This window comes from Phycodurus eques, chromosome 11 (assembly GCF_024500275.1).
Source record: "Phycodurus eques isolate BA_2022a chromosome 11, UOR_Pequ_1.1, whole genome shotgun sequence".
NCBI classification, from domain to species: domain Eukaryota; kingdom Metazoa; phylum Chordata; class Actinopteri; order Syngnathiformes; family Syngnathidae; genus Phycodurus; species Phycodurus eques.
In genome coordinates this window covers 20,155,263-20,169,222 of record NC_084535.1, presented here as the reverse complement: position 1 = coordinate 20,169,222, position 13,960 = coordinate 20,155,263, and the positions used below count along the sequence as shown (strand labels likewise).

The 13,960-nt window shown below is 40.6% G+C and overlaps 1 protein-coding gene across 4 annotated transcripts in view; it reads right to left on the bottom strand.

Annotated features, from left to right (window-relative positions):
* The window catches only part of fam204a (family with sequence similarity 204 member A), a 70,676-nt gene that overhangs the window by 35,562 nt on the left and 21,154 nt on the right, over nt 1–13,960 (bottom strand). Inside the window, exons 6-7 of one of the 4 annotated variants that reach the window (XM_061690881.1) lie at nt 12,621–12,791; nt 10,936–12,485 (exon numbers count right to left, since the gene is read on the bottom strand). The exons of 2 other annotated variants lie outside the window; for them this stretch is intronic. In XM_061690881.1, coding sequence (XP_061546865.1) covers nt 12,387–12,485; nt 12,621–12,791 — 270 coding nt within the window. In that variant the 3' untranslated portion in view covers nt 10,936–12,386. Of the gene's footprint in view, nt 1–10,935; nt 12,486–12,620; nt 12,792–13,960 lie in introns of those variants that run through there. One more of the 4 variants, XM_061690882.1, reaches the window with a different exon arrangement.

Genomic DNA, 13,960 nt, shown 5'->3' with positions numbered 1-13,960 from the left:
GAGTACCCAGAGAGGAACTGTGGTACTGCATGCGGAGGTCTGGAGTGACAGAGAAGTATGTTGGAATAATACAGGACATGGAGGAGTAGCAGAACAGTGGTGAGTGTGGCTAAAGGCAGCAGATATAGCGAGGGTGGAGGACGTTTAATACTTGGGGTCAACAATCCATAGCAATGGAGAGTGTGGTAAGGAAGTGAAGAAATGGATCCCAGCAAGTTGGAAAGGGTGGATGAAGGTGTCAGGTGTGTTACGTGACAGAGGAGTCTGCTAGGATGAAGGGCAAAGTTTGTAAGATAGTGGTGAGGCCAGCCATGATGTACAGATTTGAGACTGGCACTGAAGAGACAACAGGAATCAGAGCTGGAGGTGGCGGAAATGAAGATGTTGTGGTTCTCTCTAGAAGTGACCCGGTTGATAGGATTAGAAATAAGATCATCAGAGGGACAGGCAAGGTTCGATGTTTTGGAGGCAAAGTCAGAGAGAGCAGACTTCGATGGTTTGGACACATCCAGAGGGGAGATAGTGAGAAGGTAGAAGGGTGATGAGGATGGAGCTTCTAGGCAAGAGAGCCAGAGGAAGACCAAAGAGAAGGTTGATGGATGTAGTGAGGGAAGACATGAGGGCAGTTGGTGTTCGAGAGGAAGTAAGCGAAACCAGCGCATTATCATAGACATCGTAGACATGCTACGCTAGTGGGGGAAAAGTGTTGGCAAATTCGATCTTTGTGGACGAACGGCATGGTCGGAAACCAAAATAACAAGGATACCTGTACATTGTTCTGCATACGGTTGTACAACTAAGACATTCCTTCAGCTTCCAGACGCTTTCAATGTCTCGCTAAGAGCTCAGAAAATCCAGCATCCCCAGACCGTTCATCTGTCAATCAAATACACATCGGCTACTTCCTTTTGTCATGGTTCGTAAGCGGAATTTCCAACAACGGAGATAGCACACGCTTTCATTGGCTACGGAGAAGCCGCCTCTAAGATGGCCTAATGACCATAAGCTGTGCCGCCAGGACAATTTTCCCTCCATTGAAATTCAGTGGGACAACGCGCTTCTGTGGCCGCCTAAGGGTGCGCCATATGTGACCACACAGTCGATGTACGATGTGTCTCCATGGATAAATTTTTCCCCTCCTTCTCCCTCCTCGCTCCAGCGATGTGCAGTTGGGCAACTGTGAGGCTGATGCCAATAACGCTGTTTTACTGGACCTCCGGCAGCTTCTCGAACCATTTTCGGATTGGCAATGGGTCGCGGGGCGGCGGATGTCATCCGGTTCGGCTCTCATCCGGCCTCTGCCTCTCAACTCAATTCATGATTGCAAACAGCAAGACACATAGCCCAAATAACACAAAACTCATTACCCTTCAGGAAAAAATGCATTTTTTCAAGTTGTGGACATCGTTTCATGGCCAATTACAAGCTATACTGGTAGAACTGGGTGAAGTTATTTACGAAGAGGGAAGTGCAATTCCACCAAGTGGCCACTGCATGGAATAAGGCGGCTTAGTGTTTATATAGCGGGGAAGTCGCGTTCTTGTGTTGTCACAAGGATACTTTTTAGCCCCGCCCACAAAATCAGGAAAATAGGTGAAAAGGAGTTTTAAACCATATTTCAACAATCAGTCTTTGCACAATTTCAGCACTTATCTTCAAACATACACTATGTTGCCAAAAGTATTTGCTCACCTGCCTTGACTCACATGTGAACATAAGTGACATCCCATTCCTAATCCCTAGGGTTCAATGTGATGTTGGTTGACCCTTTGCAGATATACCAGCTTCAACTCTTCTGGGAAGGCTGACTATACTTGCCAACTTGGCCTACCTGGGTAAACTCACTCTTTTCACTTTTCATCCAAATGTAAAGTTGCAATAGGAGAATCCCTTTGAACGTTCTGGCCTGTTTTTATGCCATTGTCTCCATGAATGGAGCTCTGACGTAACATTGTTTGTTTCCACAAACAAGTTGAGACCTCCATTTCTTGAAGTCACCATCAGCTCCTCTCAATCCTCAGAATTCTCAATGATGAACAAATCGACTAATCAGGTATTTGGCTATCCCATGTCCTGTAATCATTGACAAATTGAACTGTCAAAGGAGCTAGCAGTGGTGGCACGGTGACACGACTGGTTAGCACATCTGCCTCACAGTTCTGAGGACCCGGGTTCAAATCCGACCTCGCCTGTGTGGAGTTCTCCCATGTTCTCCCTGTGCCTACATGGGTTTTCTTCGGGTACTCCGGTTTCCTCCCATATCCCCCCAAAAAAGCATGCATGGTAGGTTAATTGAAGACTCTAAATTGCCCGTAGGTGTGAATGTGAGTGTGAATGATTGTTTGTTTATGTGCCCTGCGATTGGCTGGCGACCAGTTCAGGGTGTACGACGCCTCTTGCCCAGAGTCAGCTGAGATAGGCGCCAGCGTGTCCGCGACCCTAGTGAGGATAAGCGGTACGGAAAAGGAATGAATGAATGAGGCAGATTACCGTTTGTACCATACTGCTATTTTTTTTTAGTTATTATTATTTCTGAAAACACAATGTTTTAAAATTAAACATCCCATCAACAAGTATAACCGCAAATCGGCAATGATATCCTTACTCACAATTTGTCAGTGCACACTCTGCCCCCAGCGGTCCCAATACGATGAATAAAGTGGCCCATGAAATGTGTTTTGCAACCATTAAGCGCTCAGTCTGTCGTCTTATTTTGCGAGCTTGAATAAAGAGGTAGGGTCTCAAGCAATCCGAGCTTTGTTTGTTTTAGGTAATTGCTACTTGTCCTTGCATCCTGCTGGCCCACATGATGCATGAAAATTACCATTCCCCTACTTCAATCAAAGCTGGAAGACGAAAAGGGAGGACAGTGGGACCAGAGGAGAACAGATGGGTTAAGATGGAGAGGAGTGAGAGAGGAACTCTGAGGCACAGAGCTCCCTCCCTGCATGACAAGAAAGAGCACTGTCTCTGATTAATTAGGCGAAGTTGGTAATCAGTTTAATAAGGCTGAAGTTGATGGTGAGAGGTCCCCTTTGGCTGAAACATGCCAAGCTTAGCACTGTGTTCAGGGCCTCACTTTCCTCAGCCTAGTAAACACGCTGTCTCTATTTACATACATAGTTTCTTTTTTGGTGTGTGTGTGTGTGTGTGTGTGTGTGTGTGTGGAGGGGGTCGGGAGGGGGTAGTCTTTCTCCTTCCGAACTCCATGAATGCCCAACATCGGCACTTAAGTCAGCCCCAAGAATGGAACAGGGAATTGCAGACAAATTCATGAATTTTTCAACATATGAGAGCTAATTAAATTGAGGCCTTTTTGAAATGAATATAGTGCGAGGTACTCACTAGACCTACACACACAAAGAGGCTATAATTCTGTGATTGAATTCCAGCGTGATAGCGTTCAGCTTTTTACATAGTGAGCTATGCAGATGGTCGGAGTCCTTTTCATTCTTTTCTTTCTTAATGGCAAATCTCATTATGGTAGTTGTCAATGTATAAAGAACAAGATGTCGATGAAGGGCTAAAAAGCTGCACAGTACCTGTCAGCTTGTGAACATGATACTTTGTGTTGGGTCAACCCTAATGAGGACAACCGGTACAGAAAATAGATGGGTGGATGGTTGGTTTGTGTTTTGGATTAGTTAGTTACATTACATAGCAGAATGACATCACAGATTTCCATAAAACTTTGTGGATATGTGGAACAGGTGCATAGCAAGAACCCATTAAATATTGGTGCAGAATAACATTTTGATCGAGGAATGTATTTGCTCTCGTCACTGTTTGCTTTCAGTGTTACTGTCTGAGTGCCCTTTCAGTTCATCTTGTTCAGTTATAGACTACTATGAATTACTTTACCGGCAGCATAACAATTAAACTACACTGGCTTGTGAATGTTATTTTGCCAGTCAGAAGCAGGACAGAAACATTTAAGGTTAGATGTGGACAACAGGTATGGTACAAAATTCTGACTAACAATGATGACGACACCCGAAGAAAATAATTTGGTACCGAAGACACCATGAGCAGAACACAAAAAAAGATCATTTGTCTCACAAATAGTCGTGTAAAACTAGTTTTTTTAACCATATGTTAAATATTTAACATAGCACATTACCTAATATACATTGTGTTAATTAAGGAACTAACAAAACTAGTAGCTCTTGTGTTGTTGTTTTTTGTTTTTTTTAATAGGAAAAGGAACCATGTTTGGTAACTAACGGGTCAAAATGATTATGACTACAAACTGTGAGAAAATTACTAAAGAAACGAAATCTAAATGTGCGCCCTGGAAAGGGTTCTATATTCAGTTATTTTAAGCAAAATAGAAATGAACAGTTGTGAACGCATAGTTGGAAAACAGTAACAATTGTGCTCTTAAGTGTCTGTGTCACGTGGTATGTCTTGAAATACACGTTGTCGATCATTTTACTTGATAAAGAGGTTTTTACAAATGTGCACACAACTTTGGACAGTAAAGTTGGAATCAAATTTGAATTATATTGCACTTCAAACCGTTTACAGTTAACACAAGACAACAATTTAAAAAAACTAGGGTTACCAGAATGCCTGCCTAAGTAAATGGGGTTTTAGCTACTTTTGCACTTAAAAAAAAAAAAAAAAAAAAAACATTTTATAGGTATATCTACAGCAGAGGAAGCCTAAGCGCATTCCACAATCTGTGAGCAATGGACTGCAATCACCTTTAGTTTTTAAATCTTGGGTTAAGGACAGTAAGTAAAAGGCGATCAGCAGATGCGAGTGGTGTAAAAAGACAATTGAATGACACCAGATCCCCCCCGAGTGTGGAGGAACTTGACCATTGAGGGCTCTCCAAGTGACTTTGCAAGGACAACAGAACAGTAGTGATGTGGCTCAAGCAATGAGATCTAGACGAAAGCCTAGTGGCGTTGTTCTGAACTACTGTCGGTGCAACAATTCCTACCGCTGTTTTCGCCCCATTCAACTGAAGCGAGTTTTGAGCAATCATGTTGTGCACTTATCTCGTCTGTACTCCGGGTAGCGTAGAGTGAATTCTGAGACAGCACTAAAACCTTCAAAATCCTGTCTTGGTCTTGAGACCGGTCTTGAGTGTTAGAACACTACTGCCAGGCTTGAAAGAAAAATAAATCATATCTGCATTCAAGTGGTATTAGCGACCTTAAAATCGGCTGATGACATCTCTGAGAGGACGGATGTTGAGCGCAAAAAGCATAAGTCCAAAGACTGTCAAGGTCATGACAGTATTCTTATTACAATAGAAATTAAAACTATTTCAAGGTCAAATTATTAGACAGCTTGTGCACTGTCATTTTAACATTATGTTTTGTTCCGACTGTACAACTTAAACACAGTTATGACCTAGATGACTGATGAGTGGTGTTGAAAAGTCATGTCTGAGCAGTTTCTGTCTAAAGTAAACTCTGAGGACTGAGTCTGAGATAAGAGAGCGCCACATAACCCGTCGACTTTAATGACGGCCCACTGTCACAAGGCGAAGACAGTGAAGTGGTGGTGACAGAACACAGTCATAATTTAAGCAGTGCTAAGTGGTCTATTGTCATTCAAATGATGAATTATACTTGGCAGAGGTTTTAGCATCACATTTACAAAGCACTGCCATTGTTTGTGTCGACACAACGTTCTAAATCTGAAAGAAGGGAATTACTTGGAAGAGTTTGGAGTTCCTTGGGGTTTGGGCACAAATTAGTTCCTCGCTCAACTGGCCTGAGAGTCAGAAGAGCTTCGACCAAGGCAGCACAAGAGCTTACAAAGGACCACAGTGCCACTGTTGTCATGTCTGTTAAGATTAGCGGTATCAAAACAGAAATAACGAGTTTCTTCCGCCTTTTAATTAAGGTTCCACCGTATAATTGCCTGCTAAACAGTAGGCAAGTGTTCTTCATTTTGGCACTCAGCAACACATTACCACATGAGCCAGTCTTTCCAGGGATAAATCAAGGAAATGTTACACCGGTGAATGGTCTCGTTCTCAATTATACACAAATACATCACCTGAAGCCACATTTGCAAAAAAATGCAGATAAACTAATAACGATAGTGGATGTATACTCAATAGAAAAAAACATTCTCTTGATTATTTGTATTTTATATTCAAAGAAAGTAGTAAATCCAAATGCTGCTGTTTTCTGACTTCTGACTTCACACATCTTGACACTCTCCTCCAGCGTTGCCAATTTGACTTTTTTTAAGCTACTAGTGACACATTTTGCGACTGATGAGCCTGATAATACCGGTACTTCTCTGGTGAAGTGTATATTTACTGTGTCAAGCCGAGATACATCACTCCCATAACTGAAAAATATGCTTTTTAGAGTTGTCCCGAGCTGATTACATAATTGGAAAGTGGAGAATCACATAATTTTAAGATGATCGTATTGGGGGAAAAAAAGGTCATTCTTTTATTTTCTTAATCTAATCTAATCTTAATCTAAAGGTCACAAAATAATACAGAGGTACTTAGATACTGTCAGATGGAACAGAAATAGCTTAATTTTATATTACACAATAGTTGTACTTGAAGTCAAATTCATGAACTAGTTAATTTTTTTGTGCAAACGTGAACTGAATTTAGTTCAATTCTGCCTGGTATATGTGATTGAGAAGGTGCCTATTCTGGCGTCAAAGAACTGTTTTTGAATTAAAGGAAATTATTCATCTACGAGCCTTCATATGTCGGCGGATAAACGCTGTATTTGGCAACCGATTCAGTGCGGCCACGGCTGCCATTGATGGCAGTCACGTCGCAGCTGCGTGAGAATGCAAGTTGCGTTCAGGGACACTGGATAAATGGGAATGAAAGTGTTCTTCAGTGGTTCTTTTGTAATACAGTACATAATTGTAAAAATTTTATCACGAGGAAAGTTATTATATGTATCAGAATCCTTTATTTTAAAACTGTACGATCACACTGTCATGGTAACTGGTTTGTTTTGTAATATTAGAATAGATCAAATCTAATATTTTGTTAATATAGTCTGAGAGCTGCAAGGAATGCCAAGTTATCAATGTCCTTCCATCGTCGTTCCTGTCATACTGTGTTGCGTGTTTTTGTTTGCACATTAACGACAAAATTAAAAAAGGCCACTCGAGCAACAAGTTTATCTTCATATTTTTTAGATTGTAGGGTGAAAGCTGCAGCTGCCTACAAGTGTGGACGGAATGGGTGGCAACAACGGGGAAATGAAATGCCAGTATTTTAAGGGAAATAGCCCGTCGGCAACAAATTGAGAAAAAAAAAAAAAAAAAAAACTATGAACTAGTTCCTTTTTGGAACAGTGAACTAAACTTTGAAGTAGTTCGTGTAGAAAATGAACTTTCCCAACACTGCACAGTAGAACGTTTTGAGTTCTTGTGGTGGAGTGAAAAAAATAAATCCAAATCTAAACGAGTGCTGGGGTTCCACAAAAATGCATATGTCATGAACCAGAAAAAGGAGAACTAGGACATTACCTAGCATTACGGGTTGAGTCGATAGACAAAAGACAAGAGGAGCTCTATCAAACGAGTGCATCTACTAAGAGGTGTGCGCATCAAGCGGCACCCTTTACAATGACATCACTTATAGTAAGAGAATTACTGGACATTAGCCAAACGACTGTTACAACATCATCGGTGTTCATTGTTTAAAGTGGAGTTAAGCACTTAGTTTAATCTTTACAATGTTGCACCGTGTGAAACCGATTAATTAATGGACCATTTAAGGTGATCTTGATTTTCTTGCTGCACTAAATGGAATTTCTGATATTTTGCTTGATTTAAGACGGTAAATCTAAATATCATTTGTTTGCGTCATTACCTTGTGCACCACTGATATGCTATCAAAAGATTTGGTTTGTTTATTTCGTCTGAACCACAGCTGCACTAGATTTGTAGCCATATAAAAAAAAAAAAGCATCACGCTGCAAATAAGTGTTTTTCGTCGTTTCTGCAGCACTGTGTGAACAGGGATTGTTTTGAGAGCTTTTTTTGTTTTCAGAGTTTGTCAACGATACGTGAAACATTTAGACAAATTTAGTTCAATTGGGAAATGGAACAAAAGACAAATTTCAGGAAAAAGTACTGATCCAAATCAGGATTGTTCTGCCTTTGCTGTGGTATGTTCTATTAGTTATAAACATCCATTTACTGGACTGCTTAGCCTCTACACTTTAATTGCACTTTTACTCCTGAATATTAATTTAGCACTTTTGCAATAGTACAGCAGTGCATACAGCAAAGTGTGAGAGAAGGTTTATTGTTAATTGCCGTTTGATAATTATTTGTAAGAGAAGCCAAAGATGACAAAAACAACAGCACATATTTCCGAGCTAAGAAACCATGACAAAGCGCATCGACACATTGTGGAGGGAACTTAAATATCTAATTGGAACACACTGTAATGCTGCCATGGCCCCATATCTGTCTATCTAAAATGTTGTGGAACGGGATGCTAATTTGGGGTCAAGATGTGTGTAGTGTATGCACAACCATGAGATATCAGGAGAGGTTGGGCCAAAGGGCTATTCTGCTTTCTGGCACTTCTTAAGATGTGATTACCTCTGTTGGAACTGTTAAACGGTTTTATAAAGAAAAATGAAATATTAATTAACTTATTTCATAATTCATTCAGATAAATGGCAATATGTGGTTTGGCCAGAGAAGATGAATGCATAATGGTAATAGTGCATGCTCAGCATATTTGGTCACTGAAGTGTTTTTATTCCATGAGAACAAAGGAAAGAATTAATTAAAAGTTCATTTTAATTTCTTCTATTCCTTAAATTATACTAAATGATAAAACAGATGCTTTACAAGCAATTTCTAACCGAGGCAATTAAGAGGATGTATAAGTAACCCAGAGAGTAAACTATAGTTTTTTTTAATAGCTCAAGTAAATGTTTAGCTTGGCCTCGATCCCACAGTTGGAGGGAAATTAATTCTACTTTGGACTGTACTTCCCAACTTCAATTCAATGGCTTCAGTTTGCCACGTGCCAGGCAGATTGCACAATGGAATACCGCATTGCTGCTTTTATATAGCAGTTAAGCCATCACACACTGCAAATATTGCTGTAGTTACCACTGAGGTGTAAGTGTTTACCATAGGACCAGGCATATTGTTTAATACAAAACACTCTCAAACTAATTTCCTCACAGCACAGACGTTCCTTTTGGCTTTCACATGATCCAATCCTTTCTGTAATTATCAATTGTGTCACCCATAATTACTGGATGACGGCTGGACTGCGTGAATGACATGTCTTTTGTGTTATAATTCAGTGCATCTTGACAAACATGACCCATTAAACAACCCGGTGGCCTTTTTCTCGAGCGGTGATTACACTAATTAAACCTGCAAAACATTTGAGTGCTGTAGACGTGCCAGAATTAAACAGGTCATTAAATCAACTGAGGAATATGTCAACAACCACCCAGCTTTGTCACTCCTCCAATATGGCATCACCAGGAGAAGGAATCAAATGTGTTATGGGATGTATAATTTACCTGAAGAGCTAACCACACCTTGGCCACAGTTTGGGCAAACAAGAAATAAATTCTTTTTTTTTTTTTTTTTTTTTTTACTGGTTTTATACTGTCAGTCACGATGATGGATTGTATTTTTGTATTTTTTTTATGGGTTTCATGAAGTTGTATTTCCTTCAGGGATGAAAGCCACCAAATTTTGAGTTCAACTGCATTTTCATTTCCTGAATGGGTAGCTTTCTGCTGGAAATGACACAAAAAGACTGTCAGATGATATTACAAACGAATTTGCTATTTTTAATTTATACGATCAGGGATAGGCATAATTATAAAAATGGAAAAATCTAATCAAATATAGCCTCTTTCATGCGTCAATTGCGGCTAGAGGATACCAACTTTTCCAAATAAAATGCACTTTAATCTCATTCCTGATAAAACAAGTATAATGCTGCATAGACTGTACGCATTTAATTTCTTCAAAGTTTCCCAATGTACAAACACTTTCCGCTTCCGTGTGTGCACTCCACTTAGTGTGAGCTGTTTGGAGAAGCAACTATATCTTTGAGATCTTCCCTTTGAGTTAATCCTATTCTACCTGCTGATAGCAGCAAGCGATAGCGCTGATGTCCTATTATCACCAACATATGTTCCCCTTTCATACCGGAGAAGCCTCCCAACCATTTAATGGGATTGTTGTTGTTTTCTTTTCCTCCTCTCCCTTTACACCGCTCTGCACAACAAACACTTTTCCTCGAAGACGTTCTACGTCTTCCCAAGGAATTTGTCTGTGTTTCCCAACAAATAAGCCTAGGTCAGGGGCTAAGATTGGCCTCCAGTTACAGACTATTGAAAAGAGCTCCTCCACATGACAAGGGCGGGAAAGTGGATTTTCCAGCTTAAAAGCAGAATCATCTCTGCTCAAGGCATTATCTTGTGTTCAAAGAGATTAATAACGGGAGATGCTATGGATAGGGTGGCACGCCGTCCTTGAATCAGCGCTCGTCATATTCACTGACAACGAATTGCTTTGAATACAACTGTATCTAGCTCGCTTTAATTTAAAACATGTCATTTATAAACGCACATAAACAACTAACTTTTGTTGCTTGATTCTTTCCTTCAATGTGATGAGAGGGGGAGGCCCTAAAATATGATTTGATCTCGAGAAACATCCCTCCATCCATCCATCCATCCATCCATCCTCAACACCGCTTATCCTGGTTAGGGTCGCGGGGCGCTGGAGCCTATCCCAGCTGACTTCGGGCGAAAGGCGGACTACAGCGTGAACTGGTCGTCAGTCAGTCGCAGGGCACATATAGACACGGACCACCATTCGCACTCACATTCACACCGTCGCTGAGTGGGAACTGAACCCACGCTGCCTGCACCAAAGTCAGGCGACTTGTCAAGTAACAATAGTTTAATACATTTATTAACCGTTTTAAATTGAATTGTGATATTTTGGTTCATCATTCACTCCCCCGCTATGTCTGGGATTTTTAAGTGATTTTTTGTTTGTTTGTTTTTATTGTTTTTTTTTGGGGAGGGGTAACATTTCACAGGAAAACACTGAGGTCTACTGAGATGCAGCAAAATGAACAGCGAGATGGAGACGACGCCCCTTCAGTAATGCAGAAAGCCAAAGTCATTCAAAACTTTTGAAGGCTCAAAAATGCAACTTTCTTTGGTCCTGTTAGCGGAACATCTCAGTTTCCTCACTTCTCACTCAAGATGTTTTTCATTGCAGTCATCAAAGTGAAGAAATCCCATGTTGTACTTTGATGTGCCGAACAGAGTTTTGACTCGCATCTCATTACAGCGATAATAGTTTAATTAGCACATATTCTGAGCAATTTACAGCATCACACGCACACACAAAATTGATGAGATTCACTTCAGCGTTTCAATCGTTTGAGCATAATTCTGTTCTTGAAACCTGATGTACAGTATAATCATTAATGGCCACAAACTTTAACTACTGATGTTTTGTTCGTTTCTCGCATACTGATTCAGCCAACGCAGCTCTTCACATTGCACCAAAGGACACAATAGCCAAATATGTTCAATACCAATAACATAGGTGAATTAATTAAAATTTTCGCTACCTTAAAGCAAGCAATTATTTGCCACAGTCGGAAAAATAACTACATAAGCACTATGAATATAAATAATCATCGTTCCAAAGCTGTTTAGAATTAACAGTGGCAAGAATCGGAATGATCATTTATAAGCCGCTTCATATGCAAAAGCAGGAAAAAAGATCAAAGTCACAGTTTTAGACTAGTTAACATACTGAAGAGCGCTCATCGCACAAAGCGCGCCGAGTGGAGGCTTCAAGAAACGCGTGCCTGTTGTTCATACGCAGAAACAATAGTATGTCTCCCAACATGGGAGACGGCCAACAGCAAAGCCTCCGTTTCATCATGTCTCTCGTGCACCCCGCTCACTCAGCCACTCTCTCAACTTCCAGTTTATGTTAGCTAACAACAATTTACATCAGGCAAATTTCATTTTCTCCACACAAATCCTATCGCACATTATCCTGTACATTGCATTAGGGGCCTAATCTTTCCTTTCTCTTCCCCAGGAGAAGAAAGGAGCGCCTTCATGATTAACCCACTTTACAGCAATAAATAAACGCATCATCCAGTAATGTACAGCAGATTTAATTTGAAGGCCAGAACGCTCGAATCACTGAAATGTAATGGAAAACTAACACAATGCAGACTCCAATGGACGCACAGGGAATTAATTTGAATGTGCCAATTTTTTTTTCGCTTTTAGATGGATTTTCTATTCCGCCCTCAGCCAACACAACACTCTTGCGGGTGTTAATTTTTTTTAAATGTGCAAAAATATAAAACTAAACCAAATCGGTTTGTCATAAGAAACAGAGTTTTAGTCAATTAACATTAAAAAATAAATCTTCCTCCCTTCCATCTTGGTCACATGTAGCCCATGTTGCTTTTGGTCTCCCAGCGTTTTTTTGCCTCGAACCTGGAAAAACGGAGACAAAAAAAAAACAAAAACATTGCATTACAGAACCCTTGACACATTCAGTCAAACTGTCAGCTTTCATCTGAGAATGACTAATGACTCAAACTCTACAGACTTCAGCAGCTCCATCTTAACTGTGCTTGACACCATGGAAGATAGGATGGCAGACACAAACATGAGGACAGAGACGTCGTACCCCCAAGCTATTTGCTTCTTCCTTTTCTTTGCTGCCCTCAAAGCGTCCTCTTCCTGTTTGCGCTGCACAAAGTCACGGCAATCAGTGGCTTCGGCGATTTTCACAGCCAGCTATTTAGAGACAGAGGAGAGGCTCGTTGGAGAATGGAAATCAGTCTGAGGCATAAAATAAAAGCTGTCTGACTGATGCATCAGGGCGCTTTCTTGTCACGGTCTCTGCTGCCTCCTCCACACCGAAGCAGAGCTCAGCATTCGCACAGCATGCAGTAACAGAATGATGTTTTGGAATGCTGAGAAGAAATCCGAAGTGTTCCTCACATAATCACATGCCGATCGACATGTGAGAAAAATTAAAAAGTCATAAGTCATTAAGCTATTTACAGGGCAATTATTTGAAACAGCCACATCATATTATAACAGTTTAAAATTACATAATCGCACCAGAACAGATGGACTAAATATGCTTAGTGTAATCCACAATAACAACTATGCCTAAAAGAGAAAAGTAAGGAAAAATCGGAATATACGAACAGACGGTAGCACAGCAACGCATGTGTCTCACGAGTCTGGTTTCTGGGTTTGAATGTCGTCTTGAGCGTTTCTGTGAGGAGTCTGCACGTAGAGAGGGGTGTTAAAAACAACAGACTTGAGAATGTGGTTGCGCAAGTTCACACAGCTTCTTATAACTGGGAATCTGACTGTGTTCAGAATTGACCAATCACATTCATGATAAATGAGAGTAAGCACATGCCTGCCACCATTTAAAGTGTCTCTGTTTAACACCAAATAAAGTTCAGTTGTTCTAGTAGGCTTGACATTTTTGTAGTCACATTTTATAGCACAAGCCATGATCCACAGAGAGCATCCACAGCATCAGAGGGATCCCATTGTTCGAAGATCAGTCAGGAGGTACAAAAGAATTTCCTATAGTCCATAGTCCAGAACATTGTGAAGGCAGTCATTATCAAGTGGAAAAAATATGCCACAACAGTGACATTACCAAAGACTGGACGTCCCACCAAAATGGATGAAAGGAAAAGAAGAAAACTGGTACAGGAAGCTGCCAAGAAGCTGACAGCTGCACTGAAGGAGTTTCAGAAATTCCTGGAAAGTCCTGGCTGTTTAGCTCATATGAGAACAATCTCCCCATTTGTCTAGGCTATGGAGTAGCGTGGCAAGACGGAAGCCTTATCTTACAAAAACCCTTAATATATTCCAAAAATGTGGGAAAATGTGTTATGGTCCTATAAAACCAAGTTCGAACGTTTTGGCCATAATTC